Source organism: Neomonachus schauinslandi, chromosome 7 (genome assembly GCF_002201575.2).
Source record: "Neomonachus schauinslandi chromosome 7, ASM220157v2, whole genome shotgun sequence".
NCBI lineage: Eukaryota > Metazoa > Chordata > Mammalia > Carnivora > Phocidae > Neomonachus > Neomonachus schauinslandi.
Window position 1 is genome coordinate 112673410 of NC_058409.1, and position 17409 is coordinate 112690818.

General features: G+C 40.6%; 1 protein-coding gene across 1 annotated transcript in view; it reads right to left on the reverse strand.

Annotated features, from left to right (window-relative positions):
- The window catches only part of ITGA2 (integrin subunit alpha 2), a 78983-nt gene that overhangs the window by 5107 nt on the left and 56467 nt on the right, over positions 1-17409 (reverse strand). Inside the window, exons 17-27 of the mRNA XM_021700661.2 lie at positions 16294-16445; positions 14212-14322; positions 13555-13637; positions 12983-13124; positions 11750-11842; positions 11075-11151; positions 10904-10987; positions 7372-7474; positions 5575-5685; positions 4515-4619; positions 2349-2462 (exon numbers count right to left, since the gene is read on the reverse strand). Coding sequence (XP_021556336.2) covers positions 2349-2462; positions 4515-4619; positions 5575-5685; positions 7372-7474; positions 10904-10987; positions 11075-11151; positions 11750-11842; positions 12983-13124; positions 13555-13637; positions 14212-14322; positions 16294-16445 — 1175 coding nt within the window. The remainder of the gene's footprint in view (positions 1-2348; positions 2463-4514; positions 4620-5574; positions 5686-7371; positions 7475-10903; positions 10988-11074; positions 11152-11749; positions 11843-12982; positions 13125-13554; positions 13638-14211; positions 14323-16293; positions 16446-17409) is intronic.

Genomic DNA, 17409 nt, shown 5'->3' on the forward strand with positions numbered 1-17409 from the left:
AGTGGATACATTATTGATGTGTATTTTGTTTTTTCTGTAACGCAAATGTTGGGACTAATGCTTACTTTGAAATAGCATACAGTGCCCAGATTTAGAACTGCCTTCCTATGCTCAGGAAGCTAGGATTCAGTTTTTCTGGTTACCAAGGCACATGTTTCAACATACATCATGAGGTGATTTGCTAAATTATATCTGGGAGCCAGAAAAAGAATGCATATCCAAAAAGTGAGCAATTTATTTCCTTTCCCCCGGCTCAGTCTGATTAGTTTTAATTTTCTCAAGATGGAAGATTGCATCAGAAGTTAAGCCTGATCCCTCATGTCTTAAGCACACATTATTGGGGAAACATTCACAGTATTGATAATGGTCTCTTTTAAAAAGAAAAATAGCAATTAAATGATGCTGGTTTCATAGTCCCTGTAGACTAAAAAAAATTTCTTCACAACACTGATCTATCTGCCTTCCCAAGCCTGCCCCTTGGCACAGCCGTGCACACGACATCCTGTTAACCGGGGTCGTTACACCACGCGTACCTGGGAGAGTGAATAACACACCTGCTAGCACTCACAAGGCTCTGCCTTCCAAACCACAGCCGACCATGCCACTGATGCAGAGGCCTGAGCAGTCACTTTGTGACGAAATTAGGGAAATGTTTACTTGCAGTGCATCAGGAAAAGGGTGAAAGGCACTATGCTAATGGACTCTAGTACAGGAAATGAGATTTGTATTTCAGACTGGATCTCCTAGGTGGCCCGAGAACATCCATTTGACTGTTGAAATAGCTGAAAACAAGGTGGGAATAAACATTTGACCTTTTCAATGGAGGAGGAAGATGTGTGGGACTCGACAGACACTAACTCTCATAGGGGTTTTTCAGCTCATCCATAACCACTGAAAAAGCATAAATATACTTCAGAAATTTGCTCCCAGAAATGAGACTGCTGCTCCTGACAACGTTTGGGAAGGTACTTTTAAAAGTCTTACAGTTAAAATAATGTAGTTTTAAAGAAACTCAAGAAAACCCAAATGGCTTTTTACAGAGCCAGCATGATTGCATTTTGATTTGCAACAGTTTTCCTTCCCAGTTGGCAAAGGTTGCTAAGGAAAACATTTGTTCCTCAAATCCAAGGAGACAACCAATTGGTGAAATCTGGCACCAAACTGCATCAGCTGGGACGGTGGTCTAACTCACCGCATGCTTCCCATCTTCTAGGATTTAGAGGGGTCTGAAAGGCTTGAAAGCAAATGTAACCAACAACAAAATAAAAGCAAGCAAGAGGAAAACCCAGTTCCTCACTCCTACACTCTCCCACTTCTCTGTTCCCCTCCCTCTCACTGTTCCTCTATTATGTCTCTATCCAAGAATATTGCTCATATTTTGGTTCCAGGGACAAGTTCGGAGGGAACTTAGTCCTCTAATCTTAAAACTCCATAGCAGGGAAAACGGGGTTGTTGGAGAGATCATGAAATGGTTAGAAAATAGGGAATGGAGTGTGGTTGGTAAGCACCCATTATTCGTTTAAAAAAAAAACAACAACAACAACACAAGAGCCACAAGGACCCCTGGAGGTTTCAGACTAATTTTTATTTTGCTGCCTCAATCAGAGCCAGTGTCGATAAAATGAATAGCTAGCTACTTACGTAGTCAGCTTTAAGGAGCCCTGTCTATCCTATTTTTCATGCCAGACTGAGATTCTGGCTACCGAAATCTCAGCTAAAAGCAGATATGACTACGGCAGAGTCACACCTGCCAAATGGAAAAATCACTGACACTGTTTTGACATATTCTCCAAACTTTTCATGAGCTGGGAAGGACTTTAAAAAAAAAATGGTGTATGTATACTGGGCTTTCACCAGAGAAAGGGTAAAACGAGAGCAGCGTGGCTCCATGGCAGGATTCATCTACATGGTGGGCTGAGATCAGTCAATTAGCTGGGAGCTCAAGGAAGGAGACAGAGACGTGCACTTTGATTTGGGCATGTTAAAGTGACTAGGAAGGCAGAAAAATCAAGGGCACCAGGACGAAGACAAACCAGGTGGCTCATTGTTCCCAGGACAGCACAGAGGATCTTGACATCCCAGAGAGTTCTGATGTAGTAGGGTGGCATGGAATCTATGAAGCTGATGATTTACAAGCACCCCAGGTGATTCTGAGGCATAACCAGGTTGGGCAAACTTTGGAAAGGGATCAGAAGCCAATTGCCTTCCAGGGTAAAATTGCTGAGAGTCATCTGGGCATTGCTGATATTAGTCAGAATGCTACTTTTGTTGAAGGGTATGAATTTATTGACAATGAAACCTATGCATCCTTGCTATTGATAAGCCCAACAAATAAAGCTTATACTTACGGCTGCAAAAGTCCCGTTCCAAATTCTGGTTGATACATTAAGGAAGTACTCTCCTTTGACCTGAAGGTCTTTCATCCAGCAGGTAACGTTACCACATGAAGCAGCTCTGCAGTTCTTTCAGGTTGGAGTCAATGGTGAAAGGAAAGAGCATGGGCTTAAAAAAGTAAATGCTAAAATTTTACAAAGATAGATAAAACCCAGTGCTGGGAAGTATCTAGGAAAACAGGCAGTCTCCTGAACCTTCTAACCCTTCTTTCAGGAGGTTGTGGCACTAGGCTCGAAAGGTAGAAAATGCATGCCCTTTGGCCCAGCCATTTCCCATCTGTATGGATGATAATCAGAAATGTGGTGCGGAGAAGTGTACGTCAAACCTGTTTGTTGCATTACTATTTCTGAGACTAAAAACCACCACCAAACGAAATAATTTGTGTTTATCCATAATGTACTAGTTAGGTAGATGATTGGACATACATGCACAAAATGCAGTGCAGTTTAGTCATTAAACATAATTGATAAAGATGCATTCCTTAGATGAAAAAAAAAGTTGACAGTAAAAGAATTATGGTTGCCAAGGGTTAGGGAGGAGAGAAGGATGAACAGAGGAGTTTTAAGGCAGTGGAATGATTCTGTATGATACTCTAATTGTGGATATAGGTCATAACACATTTGTGAAAATCCATAGAATGTCCGACATTAAGAGTGAATGCTAATGTAAACTATGGACTTGGGGTGATTATGATGTGTCAGTGTAGGTTCATCAGCTGTACCAGTCTGATGTGGAAGGGGATTTTGGGAGTGGGGGGAGGCTGTCCACATGTGGGGGCGCAAAAGGCAGTTGGGAAATTTCTGTACCTTCCACTCAGTTTTGCTGTGAACCTAAAACTGCTCTAAAAAATGAAGTCTATTAAAAAAAAGTCAATGATATATTAACCTATTAAAAGAAAGGTATAAAAAAAAGATAGCAGGAGGGGAAGAATGAAGGGGGGGAAATCGGAGGGGGAGACGAACCATGAGAGACGATGGACTCTGAGAAACAAACTGAGGGTTCTAGAGGGGAGGGGGGTGGGAGGATGGGTTAGCCGGTGATGGGTATTAAAGAGGGCACGTTCTGCATGGAGCACTGGGTGTTATATGCAAACAATGAATCATGGAACACTACATCAAAAACTAATGATGTAATGGTGATTAACATAATAAAAAATTAAAAAAATAAAGGTAGCATGGTCCATTTATGTAACAGGATACATTTATCTAGATGTGGATTAATACTTAAAGGTATAGAGATGGATGTTCATTAAATACTGAGTGGCAATTTGACTTCTAGAGGACTTTAGTTTCTTGTTTGTGTTTTATGTTGTTCATAGTGAGCAGTTGCCATTTTTACAAAATCAAAATTTTCACAAAAATAAGGACAATGCTCAGAGGTATATTTTGGCATACCCTGAGTTTCTCCTGGGCATTTTTACATACTACTGTTTAGATTTAAGCCATACTTACACTGTAATTACACTATAAAAAAGAAACTATTTCATTCTATTTTCCTGTACCCCCACCCTTACCCATCACAAAATAAAACAATTTCAATAAATGAAAACCAGAATTTCAGTGTTGTTCTTAGAGGAGAACTACGGTCTGTTTAGGGTTACTGTTTGCTAAATGTTTACTATTTGAGTTCTTAATATGTGCCAAGCACCATACCAGATGCTAGACTAGCCTCTTTCTCAAGGAAAGGCTCATCACTCTGGAGCAGGAGATAATAAAATATTGGAAAACCGAGAAGGGTGGCCAGAGAGGCATTTTAGCAGCTAAATAAGACCTCAGTGATGTGGAAGGGGGATGTAAGGAGCTTCACCTTCAAAGCGCATGCGCAGATCTCACAAATCATTGCAATGCTTACAAAGTGCCTGATACAAAGCAGTAGTTTCACATGGAATCCTTTTGATTTCGTGAAATCTGATACATGGATTTTATATTACCGGTATAAGTAATAATCCCACTAACCTAGATTTGAGAGTGTATTTTCTAAATCTTGATTCATACGGGCCATCAAAGCCAAAATGAGAAAATTCTGTAACATGAGGTGATAGAAAAGAAGTGCTTTGATTTCCAGGTAAAACAAACAGTGAATCACCCAAAAAAATAGTCACCCCATTAACCTGTCCTCACCAATTCTTTTATGTGCCGGAAATTTTCATTCTTGAAAGACACAGAAGGAGACATGTGTCCTATTTTCAGTGGATTTATTTCGGCATTACAGCTGATGTCACCAGCCTGTAAGGAAGGACATCCAATCAGTCTCAGGAAGCAAAATTATTTCTGATGTTCCTTTTAACATGTTAGGAAGTCCTGAGGTCACATGTCGGGGCAGGGGAGGGATTTTAGGCTTCTTTCACCTCCCCGACCCTGCCACCCCTCCTGTAGCCATTCACGTAAACCTGGAAGTATTCAGATCCTCCTGATGCGACTGGGGGGGGGGGGGGGGGGGTGCTGTGGGTGGCACTGGTTCTTACAGCCTGATACGTAACAAGACCATTTGCAATAATAGACTATAACTGACGGAATTCAGGGCTCTCTGTGGACCATTTTAAGACTTTGATTTCCTGACGTCACCTGTGCACACCACAAGAGTAACTACCGGAGAGCCAGCTCTACGTGCCAGACAAAGGCTGAGCCCATGTCAAGGGGTTTGGCTCGACAGTGCTTCTCCACCTGGGCTGCACGTTAGAACTACCTGGGGGTGGGGGCTCCTAAGGAATCTTTGGTGCTAGAGCCATCGCCCTGAAGATTCTGATTTAATTGACTGGGGGTGGGCCTGAGCCTGGGCAGGAAACCCAGCTGATAAAAACGAGGAGCCAGGGTTGGTCACTACCAGGTCAAAGTCCAGGCGGGCATCTTAAAGACCAGCTACTAATTGCAGCTCTGTAGACCAATTAGTCTCCCACAGTGGCAGTCAGCTAACATCTCCATGAACAGGACGCTGACAAAAGATCTTCACCTGGCCAAAGCCAAGCTTTAGCAATAATTTCTGCCATCTGTAACTGTTTCCATATAACAATAACCTGCTTCTAATATGAAACTGACTGCTAGTTAATTGGCACTTAGGATGCATAGCATTTATCTTCTCAGATTTCCATCTGTACGATATCAAGACATGATCACCCTAACCTCATGGGGCTATTTCCATAATGAACGTGCACACTTTTATAGGCAATTCAGTTGCCCTTACCTGATCTGTGTGCACCTCAGTCAGGTACATCAGTGGGTTCTTTTCTTTGGTGTACTGAGGGATGTGGATGATTACAGATGCCATGCTTACTGGAACACTCCCTGTTGTTACCTGCATGATATGGAAGAAAACATTCTGGTTATTGCTACATCATGCACATGTTGCAAAGAAAATGATCAATAACCTCTGTGTTGATGGAGGGCAACTATTAAGTGGTAAGATTGAGTCCATTTGAAAGTAAGTCTTGTTACTTTAGAGTCAAACTCAGGTGGGTCTCTGTGTCTCACCTGTTCGTGGAGAATCTCAGCATCTATAATGTGAACTGGTAAGTAATTAGTGACTTAGAAGTTGGTTAAAAACACTTACTGCTGAGTTGGGCTACCAGGGCTGAAGTCCCACTTTGCCCCTGACAAGCAGTGTGGCTTGGGCAAGATACTTGACCTCTGTATGCTTGTTTTCCTCATTTGTAAAATAAAAATAGCAACTTAGGGGGTATGTGCAGGTACAGCATTTGTTCTCATTGGTGGGGAATCTGTTCTAATAGGCCAGTGCTCATGTCCTACTGGTTGTTAAATAGTTTTTTAAAGATTTATTTGTCATATAGAGAGAGAGAGAGCGCATGCGCGCGCAATCGCAAGCATGAGCAAGGGGAGCGGCAGGCAGAGGGAGAAGTAGGCTCTCCGATGAGCAAGGAGCCAGATGCAGGACTCAATCCCAGGACCCTGGGATCATGATCTGAGCCAAAGGCAGACACTTAACAACGAGCCACCCAGGCATCCCTATTAAACATTTTAAATAACAACCATGGGGCGCACCTGGCTGGCTCAGTCATTATAGCATACAACTCCGGATCTTGGGGTTGTGAGTTTGAGTCCCACATTGGGTATAGAAACTACTCAAAAATAAAATCTTAAAAAGAAAATAACAATAGGAATAATAATCCTACCAATCTTATAACTAACCTGGGAATTAAATTCTTTTTACTTTTCAAATTTTCTATGATTTATTATAAAATAGCAATTTTTCACAAATTTCTCTTATAATTGATAAAATCTTTAGATTATAATTGCTTATGAATGCTAATGTAAACTGACTGAAGGTATTTGTGTATAAATGGTTAGCTTCTCAAGAAGTGGTCTCCAAGGATAAACTGGCATTTTAATTATATTCCAGAGACTTTTGCCCACAGTAATACCATTATATTAACACTTCGTTGATTAAACATTTGCCTTCAAAATACATCAATTTTTTACCCAGAATACATAGCTATGCACAAAGCTCAGCTGTTTACTTTTTGGAAGTCCTAGGGGTTCTCAAAGTATAGCACCGGGACCAGCAGCATCAGCAACACCTGGAAACTTGTTAGAAATGCACATTTTAATTTTTTTTATTTTTTAAAGATTTTATTTATTTGACAGAGACAGCGAGAGAGGGAACACAAGCAGGGGGGAGTGGGAGAGGGAGAAGCATGCCTCCTATTGAGCAGGGAGCCCGGTGTGGGGCTCGATCCCAGGACCCTGGGATCATGACCTGAGCTGAAGGCAGACGCTCAACGACTGAGCCACCCAGGCGCCCCAGAAATGCACAGTTTTAGGCTCACCATAGATTACTGAATCAGAAACTCAGAGGATGGAGCCCAGGACATGTGTCTTAACGTTCCCTCCAGGGGATTCTATTGCATGCTCAAGTTTGAGAACCACTGGTATATTTCAACATTTTACTTCTTCTCTTCCTGGTCTCATTTTTTCCCCCCTCCCCCTCCTCCTGATTTAGTATTCTTATGACAGGCTTACCAACCTTAATGGAGAAGATGAATTTTGGACCAATATCTTCAAAACTGTGCATGACAGAAGGAACATTCCCATCTGAGGAGACTTCATAAAAATTTATGTTGGTGGATCTGTTGGATGATGTTTGTAAAGCCAAATATTTTAGTTTTGCTGTTGTTCTCGAAGCTTAATACTTCCTTTATTTAAATATCTTCTAGCTTATATTACAAGTAAACGTTTATATTTAGGTCTAAAAACCTAATGAAAACAAAAGCTACTTACAGGCTAATGTTTCCAAGACTAAAACAAATTCCTTTAAAAATATATCCCTTCATGATCTTTACGTAAGATTCTTTGTGTTCTATGTTTACCAGTTGTAAGGTTTCTAAAATAAGTACAAGTGTGTTACTTTAGAACTAGTAGAACTCAAGATTGCTATTACACTGACTGGTGTGCTAATGCAGTGCACACTTAGTCCTTGTTGATCGGATGAATGGATTGATAAGCCAGAGGATTTTCCACTTGGGTGGCTGAAATGCAATGATAGGGTATGGAGTTTTAGCTCCTGCAGTATTTTGTACTGGATGCCTGTAAAATAGGGCATACATTTTCCTTGTTATTCCTTCTCCCTATCCTTCTCTAGTTCCAAACCAACTCTAATACTTTTGGTCTGAATTGAGGTTGGTCAGTCTGTTTCCATGACTAGTGTAGAGACCGCGTTTATGAAGGCTGACCTAGAGGTTTCATTAGACTAAACTTAGAGGTATCAGATGATTTGATCTCTTTGCTTGGGGTTGCCAACTAAGGTTTGCAAGTGAAGGGAGGACCAGGTCAGAGGAACCTCTGACCGGTTCCTGACGGGACCGCTCAGACTGGAACATAACTGGATACCCTTCCCACTCCTCTTCACTCATTTCCGGGGCTAAGGCTGGATTTCAACCAAGCTAACCTCATTGGGACTATGGGGGCTTCGGTAGCAGGCATAGGGGTCCAAAAAGCAGTATTTCTTTCCCCTGGGCAGTGTATCATAATTCTAGGATGATGATTCTATTTCAAAAAGAAATTTGAACTGGACATTTTCTGAGATAGTTTTTGGGCTTCTTTATGGAACTCCTGTCTTTTTTTTTAATGCCTAAAACTTTTCCAAATTCTCTAAAGGAAAATATGTCCAAGGAGACTCAAATAGATGTGGCATTTGTCAAGGTTATGTAGATGAGAGGAAACAATGATTTGTCAGCCTTACATGGAAAATGGGAATACTTACTAGACTTTGAAACAGAAAGCCTGGCTGTATTTGCATGAATTATTCCCTTTACCTTCCAGAAGACCTTTGTTTGAGCCCCTAAGAAGAGTTGCTAAGTTAGTATATTCTGCTTTTGCATTTTAAAGTGATCTGACATTTTTCCATTTGTTACTTAAGTTTTCCTGAAGTTACGTAAGTGTGGATGATCAATGTATTTATAAGCAGTTAGCTATGCTCAGGGGGCTCCTGTTTTTAAAATAATTCTATCATGATTTCCACCCATAATATTTGCACAGTATAATTGCAGATTTATCAAAGTAGTTGCTACACTGCTTAATGACTGGGTAGGAATTTTTCAAAAAGTTTAAAAAAAATTTTTTTACAGTACTTGTGATGGTTAAACAAAATAAATCTGCAAAACAAATCTTATTAATTGTGAACTGGTTACATAAATTATGATCCAGCCAGGAATAGGATAAGTTAGATCTGTATGTCCTGATATAAAAACTTCTCTAAGATTACATAAAAAGCAAGGTTAGAGAAGGATTTTATCATTCCATTCGGGTGTGTGTGTGTGCACATGACATGTGTATATCCCGGTAGACAGACAAATCTTGCATCTGGAAGGTATTCTGAAAAATAGCTGAGTCATCTATGGAATTTCCAGAGGAGGTAGGAGGGATGACTTCACTTTTCATTGTCTTTCTGTAGTGTTTGGATTTTTGGTTTCTTTAAAAAAACATGAAGAGGAATTATTTGGGTGGTGGGATTAGGAGCCATTTTAATGTTTACATATCATAATTCTCCATATTAATTTGTAAAAAAACTTTTTGGTATATTTTAAAGAACATCAGATGGTCTTAAAATCCAGTTTACCATCACAAAAATACAGAGCTAAGATGTTACTGAAAGTGAAGTCCCACTTCAATCTTATATTTATTTCATGTTAAACTATCTGGAAAAACTGGCTGTGGTGTGAGACTAGAATCCTATAAAGGCTGTGTTAAGAAAAAGCATTTAGGGTAAGAATCAATGTAGGTAGGAAGAAAAAAAAAATCAGGTACTGTGGTAATAACAATCTCTCTGGATGCATTGGTCTTCAGTTCTTTGAGCACTGCGGGTCCTTTTGGAATCTGCAGTTACTGATTAATTTTTCAGGGATGGATGACTTGGGCTGTATTTTATTCTGCTTTTGCTGTTTGCAGAAGCATTCTTTAATCTTTGCTCATGTGTCTCATGCTCTCGACATAATGACACATTTTCCTTTTTGTTTTTGCTCAGTGACCTACTGCATGATCTGTGTTCCATGCTTTTAAGGGGTGCGGCGATGTGGCAAGTTGGAGAAATCCGCTGTCCCTAAACACTGTTTGAGGCCTGGCTTCTTGGCAATACACTGCAGCGCATTTTCCAGGCATGACCGATGTGTGCTAGGAAGCTGCCTCCATGCCTCACCAGGTGGAGAACTCTGGTTCCCAGGCTGGGAGGGGGGGCATCACCTTCAGCCTGCGTACCTGCATAGCTGTGCTCATATGTCTGCGCCCATGAACCTGCTTCCCTTCTTAGGGGGAGTTAAGGTGATGCATCACCCTATTCGTGCCTATGGTGTTCCACGTGTTAGCCACTTCTCAGGACACCTGCCCCTCTGAACAATTCAAGATAGCTGCTACCAACCAGGATCATTTTGCCACTGCTTTCAGCTACGCTTGCTCTGGTCAGGCAAGAAAAGGGAATAAATACAGTATCTCTTCGTAGATGACTTCCTTTGGGAAATGCCTCGTTTCCTCTCGGTTGGAAGAAACCCCTAATCAGTTATGTCAGGAATTTCCCACCCAGAAGCTGATTTTCTGTGATGAGATTTTCTATTTGTGGTGGACCTGCTATGTGCAAAGCATTGTGCTTGGGGCTTCAGTGTTTAGGGATGGGGCATTGCCTGCGAGCTCATGGGGATGGCAGGAAGCAGGCGTGGAGAAGGAAGTGGTGGCAACTCCTCAGGGCCCAAAGCGTTCTGCTGTGGCCCTTAGGGAAAGCGGGCACCTCATCTGAAGGCCCGCAGAGGTCTTTCCCTGCAGCATGTGGCAGAGGGGCTGCTCCTCTGGCTCTTCTGGTGTTGCTCTCAGTCCATAAACGACATAGTCACTCAAGGTTCTCCTAAGGACGCACTTGTCCCTGGACTTCTCTTTTAGTTGGCAAGGGGGAAATATTTAATTCAAATTTTCCAGTTAAGAATGAACATATAGAGGACTTCTTTAGTCACGAACCAAACGTGTTACAAACCGAGTGATATCAGTGGCCAGAGGCTACTCAGTGTTTCACCTACCTCGTTATGTGAATATCGGCATCATACCGCAGAGGAATTTTGAAGTTGACCAAATTATCTGCCTTGTTTTCTTCATGGCTTTCACTATTGAAACAGACATTAGGAAACTACTTAGAGAGAAATATTATTAAAGCCCATCTATTATCAATTCATGGCTTCATTATGTTTTACCTTAAGGCTTGGAAATGGACAGATGCCTGATTCTGAAGGTTTTGAAGATTGAAGTCAAAGTTAATAGTGAAAGTCACCTATACACAAAATTAAAGTTCATTAATCTGGGATGGTTCATACACAGGGACCAATTAAAGAAAAAGTTCCCCAGAAAAGCAAACTCACCCCAATTTGATTCTGAATTGTATATGCCTTAAGCTTTCGAACTTGTAGAATATCTGTTCATCCACCTTGCTGTACTTAGCACGCCTCACCTTTAGAATTAGAGGGCCTACACCTTTCAAGTCGCGTGTACAGATCTTCACATCACAGGCATGGCTACTTGTCAGAATGTGAGAGTTCTGTGCCGAAGGGAAATTTGCTTACCAGGGGTTAACATAGGATAGCCGTGACTGTACAGCACTCGGACCAGTGTTGGTCAATATATTCAGTAAAAAAGAAAAAAAAAAAAAGAACTCTCCCTCTTGTATGTGCTTTTGAAATGAATTGCATGGGGGAAAATCCCACTTTTATTAATAACTTAAACCACTCAGATATTTTAAAAACTTCCTGTAAATATGCAGTTTGTGACACCTGTCAAATGATGTTACCTAACAATGAAGATGGGATGGTGGCGAATGAACACTAGTACCGAGAGGGGCTAGTGTGGATTTGAAGGTGAAATGCAAGTTGTACCTGTTGCTCCCTCTTCAAAGCAGGGTAGCCAACATCACAGGTAACAGTCTTCTGAGATGAAGCGATCTGGCATGTTACTTCTGTCCCATCAACCTGAAAGAGACCAAGGAAACAATGATCAATATGTAGAGTGCATGTGTGTGTGCACACGTGTGTGGGCATGCATGCGTGTGCACATACATGCTGAAGGATGTATAAACCACATGGGCATTTTAGCAGTAAAGCTGGTTCACAATGAATTTATTGTCCCCCAAGACTCAAAAAGCTTATATTGTCCGGGTAGCTATTATTCTATTTTTATTGCTAAGCAGGACACCCAATAAGCCAAAAGTGAGGTCAAATACTGGAATTTTCCCCCAGAACTATAAATCATAGTTCTTATATTTCAAAAGCACAAAATAACTTTAATCCAATATTTAGAAATGATGTCTTTAATACATACCTTTCTCTCAATATATTTGAAATTTGTACTTTTAAGAGAAGAAAGCAAATCATATGTTGGTGTTTGTATTTTAAATAATTTAAAGAATCTTTTTTAGTTCTCTTTGTTTTTTTGTTTTTCCTCTTTAAAATAAGAAGTTCCCATTTGGCATAGGAAATTGAACACCGAAGTCAGAATAGATTTGGAACACGAAATCTGTTAAGTTCGACTTTAACTTGGATGAAGCCATTTTTAATCCTTTTATCAAGTAGTGAATTTGGGAAATCTCAACTTTTCTCTCCTCTCCCTTTCATTGCTTGGTGGCTGCGGAGGGGCCAGAGGGGCATTCATGGCCAAGTGTGTTCCTGGTATAGTGATCAAGTCGACATGATTAACTGACCTCGCTGGAATGCAGCATCCTGGCAGTAGCAAGACTTGTGGTTACAGAGCTTGGCCCGGGCGCTAGGGGACTCTAACTTCTCGGAGCAGGTGCAGCTCGGAGCCTCTGTGCAGCACCATGGCAGCCTCATCCCACAGATGGCTTAAGAAGAGTTATGGTTGTGTCTGGCCAAGTCTCAGGGCAGAGGAAAAACTGACCAAGCTGTGAAGCAGAATTGGTCTAGATACAGAGCCAGGCTACGCTCTCATGTGGTTTAACTAGTTGGGAGCCCCAAAGTTAGGATTGGTCGCACTTAGGTGTAAGGTGCTTCTTCAGATAGCATACAGGACCTGGGGGTGTGGGTGTGAGCAAGGTGGTCACTAATGTCAGGCAGGAAACACAAGAGCGGTGAGCCTGGAGTGTCGTCACCTACCGGCATGGACCAGGAAGCAAAAAACAAGTTTTCTGAAAAATCAACAACAATTCTAGTGTTGTATGCACTTTCTCCTTTGTTTTTCAGTGTTATTGAAAATGTTAACCTTCTGTTTTGGTTGCTGACAATAAAGAGTTGATCTCTGTTAAAAGGAAAAAGGTAAAAAAGAGAAAAAAAATTAAGGTTAAAAAGGCCGGTGTTCAAATACTTCACTCATTTTAAAAATAAGAAGCTAAAACTCTTTAGATTTGGAGGACTGAGAAAGTTGTTTAATAAACCATCTTCATAGTAAAATGATGCAGACAACAAATAAGTCAATGCTATTAGATCTTCTTCTTCATTGATTTTAACTACATTGCAGGGAGAGGAACCAGCCCAAATACAAATGGTTTGAGATTTCTTACTGTTTTACTCCTTTATGGATGGTAGAAACTGAAATTCAGATTTTAAGGGTCTTTATTAGTTATGGATGTTTCTTTTGTAGAAAAAAATCTCCATAAACATTCACGTGAATAAAGTGATCTAACGTGTCTTATTTCTACATTTTACACTGAGCTCAAGAGCAGACTTACTGAGTGGCTGACAGTTGTTGGACATCTAGAACTAGATCCGAGATACAAACTCCATCATCCCCACAGTCCTTGTAGAAAGGGATCTACAAAAAAGGAAAAACAATCCCACACATTTGCTCTTGAGTTAAAAACCAGACTGTGGAAGAATACATGTAGAATTATTCCATTTATATAAAGCTCAAAACCATGCAAAGCTAAACAACATTTTAGGAATACATACATGGTTAGCAACATAGGAAGAAAGGCATCAATAAAGGCAAAATGCAAGGTGATGATTTGCCTGGGGGAGCAAGATGAACGTGGATGCAATGGGGGTAGGGAGGGATGCAGAGAACATAGGTTTTGGTAACATTTTTTAAGTGGGTGGTGAGCACAAGGTGTTTGACTTTATGGTTATTTATTTCTTCAAAAAATATTTATTGAACACCTATGGTGGGCCAGGCACTGCTCAGGGGGCTGGGAATAGAGCAGTGAAGAAGATAAAAATCCCTGTCCTTCATGGAACTTGCACACTGGTGAATTTTGCACATACAGGTATTTTCACGTAGAAGATGAACAGTTGAAAAGTTATGTCCTAGGTAGCTTTCAAACACGACCGCAGCAACTATGAAGCTTTCTTAGCCAGTCTGAATTCCAGGAAGGGCAAACTGCACTCACACTGAAGACCTTGGCCTTCTCAGAGTAGACTTCAAGGGCGGGGCTGGTGCCAGGGTTTTCCAGACTGATGTTCACACACAGATCCAAAGAGTTGACAACATCAGAGGGCTTCTAAACACACACAGACAGAGCGAGGCAGTTTACTAGGGCATGGCAGCTTCAAAACAAGAAAATGACCACCACTGTGTTCATAATTAAGAACACAGTCCCCTCTCCATTATGGAGAATATCCTTGTTTTGAATTTTCCAGACTCTTGCTTCTTTTCTGTCTTAATTCTGCCCTTAGCCTCTCCACTACCAAGAAACTTAGAGACTTGGGTTCAAGTAAAAATCTGAAGCAGCAATTCTTAGTTAAGCTCACCAGTAATCTTGTTATTCATACACAATTTATAAATATTTAGAGGATATGCCCAGTTTTATTTATTTATTTTTTTATTTTTAAAGATTTTATTTATTTATTTGAGACAGAGAGAATGAGAGACAGAGAGCATGAGAGGGAGGAGGGTCAGAGGGAGAAGCAGACTCCCCACCAAGCAGGGAGCCCGATGTGGGACTCGATCCCGGGACTCCAGGATCATGACCTGAGCCGAAGGCAGTCGCTTAACCAACTGAGCCACCCAGGCACCCGATATGCCCAGTTTTAATACTTAAAAGTCCTATCAGTACACGGCTCTCAGGTTGTTGGCTACAGTCTTCCCAGTTCCTACGGCCAAGACTTAGGAGTCCTTAGGTATCCTGACCAAATCTCCGGGAGGGCCTATTATGACCTAGATGGGAAGGTGCTCAGGGCTGGATATCAGGAAATGACAAGAGAACTCCCTTCCTTAGTCAAGAGCCTAACTCTGCTCTATAGAACCAGGTAAAGGGGGGTTCCTCAACTGGCTGCAAGGCTGGCACACAGGATGGGCTTGGGATTGATACCCAATACGGTGTGTTAACTGAAACAAGATCTCTTCTCTGACCCAAATCACACACATTTTCTTAAAAACTTCACAAGTACACATCAGCATGAACAGGATATATATGCGAACAACAGCTTGGCTGACTTCATTCCCCCCCAGGTTTCATTTGATCTATGACTTAGCACAAAAATAGCAGACAATGAGAGCTGGCTTTTAGCCCTTTAAAGGATGTGTATAATTAGCATCTTCACAACAAAAAAGGTCCAGGCCTTCCTAAACAAGACTCCTTTAACATGAGCAAGAAATTAAACAATGCAATTGATTTTAATTCTTCTATTAACTCTGTTTTTCCAACTACATATTTAGTAGTTTTTGATATGTGATCTCTGTATCATTCATCTATATCAAAAATATCTGGGAGTACTCCTTAAATCTGCTTATACCTTGGGCCTTTAAACCCAAATTTCTGGTGGTGGGAACCCAGAATATGCATTTTATAAAAGTTCTCTTGGCAATTCTTATGCATCTTGAACTCTGAGAACCATGTTCTAGGAAAGTTCTTAAGCAGCTCTTTTAAAAATGGTTTCCTAAGGAAATCACACTTTCAAACACCATTACATGGTTCTGGGGGGAAATAGTCATATAATTTATAAAATCAATTTTCTGTTGGAAATTTTCCCCTGAGAAGCATTTTTCTTACTTGCAAGATTTTCAAAATTCATGTCAACTATAGTAACTATGGCATAAGACCGGAGCAAATAATTTTTACCTCATCCTTCACCTATATTAATTTAAATCCAATAGCGGAAATCACAAATGGAATTGTCCTTTTCAGCAGCTTAAAAATTTTCCCTGATAGGAAAATGCTAGAATAAAACTTACTGTCTACTAAAAGCTTTTCCTGTTAAATGTTTAAGAAAGCACTGTGTTTGATTTCTTTAAGAATCCTATTTTTAGCCTTTCAGTTGTAAGCCCAAATAAAATTTCATGCTAGTAACATATTAATAGAAGGCGACCATACGCTAGTATAAAGAATATAGGATTTCCTACTTATAAAATTAGACAAGAAAAGCATTAATTAAAAGGGCAAGCATTTTCTAACTCCCAAGCTTCCTTTTTAGACTTTGACCATTCATGAGTCATTCAGAGGAAAAGATGAAAGAGAGAACTGAGGCCTCACCTGTATGTGGATGGTGTGTTCAGCGCAACTCTGTGTTTGGCTTATGAGCATATTCTTCTGCAGGCACCTTTCATTATTTTCTTTAAATAAACCCCTGGAGGTTACTCTGGATGAATACAGGTCTGCATCAATTGTGATGTTGTAGATAATGGCTATGATAAAAATCACAAAGAAATTTTATTGCAAATAAACATTTATAGAAAAACCATCCCTGCCTTATTGTGTCTTACTGGGTGAAGTCAAGGACTTCAAGAAAATATAAAAACAGTCTTTCCATGAATGGATTGTGAGCAGTGGATGGCCACGGCATTTGTAATTCAGACTCTGGTACGATATAGGGGACTGTGGTTACAGAGAGAGGGGATTCAAAGAAGCATGGCTTGAAGAATGGGGAACAAAGTGGACTTGCCACCAGGAAATCTACAGAGGGAATTTGGTCAAATTATTCACTTCCTCAAGCATCGGTTTTATCACCCCTAACATGGTGATATGATAAAGGAGGAGTTACTGAGTGCCTACAATTGAACACATTCTCAGATGTTCCCTTATACAAGTTTTACTATCAACCTGGAAAGTGGATATGATCTCATATTTCAGATACTAAACAGAATAAAAGAGGTAAAATAAACCAGCTCCATTCACACAGCTAGGTCACTGTCAGAAATAAAGCTAGGGTAATTTTGAAATCAGGGCTCATGTTCTTTCGGCTTCCATGCAGTTGTGAGGATTAACTGTTATTTGAGATCAACTCTGAGGGAACACCCTAGATGCTTTATTTGGGGCGGGGGGAAGGCATGCAACTCCACAGTAATAAGTTTGGAGTCAGACAGACTTGGTTTGAATTCTAATCCACGATTTATGAGCTCTATGACTTTAGGCCATTTGTGTAACCTCTTTGAACCTCCATTTCCTCATCTATAAAACAGAGAATACTACCAACCCAGGGAAATGAAAATGAAAAAAAAAATGCAATAAAAACTGATGTTAGTAGCCAATATACAAAGTATCAGAGCCTTCAACTAGAGTCTGCTGTCCAAAACTGAGAAGACCTGATGATATTCAAAGCATCAGCTGCCTTATCTGGGGTTACTCCAACTTATTTTACTATTTTCAATA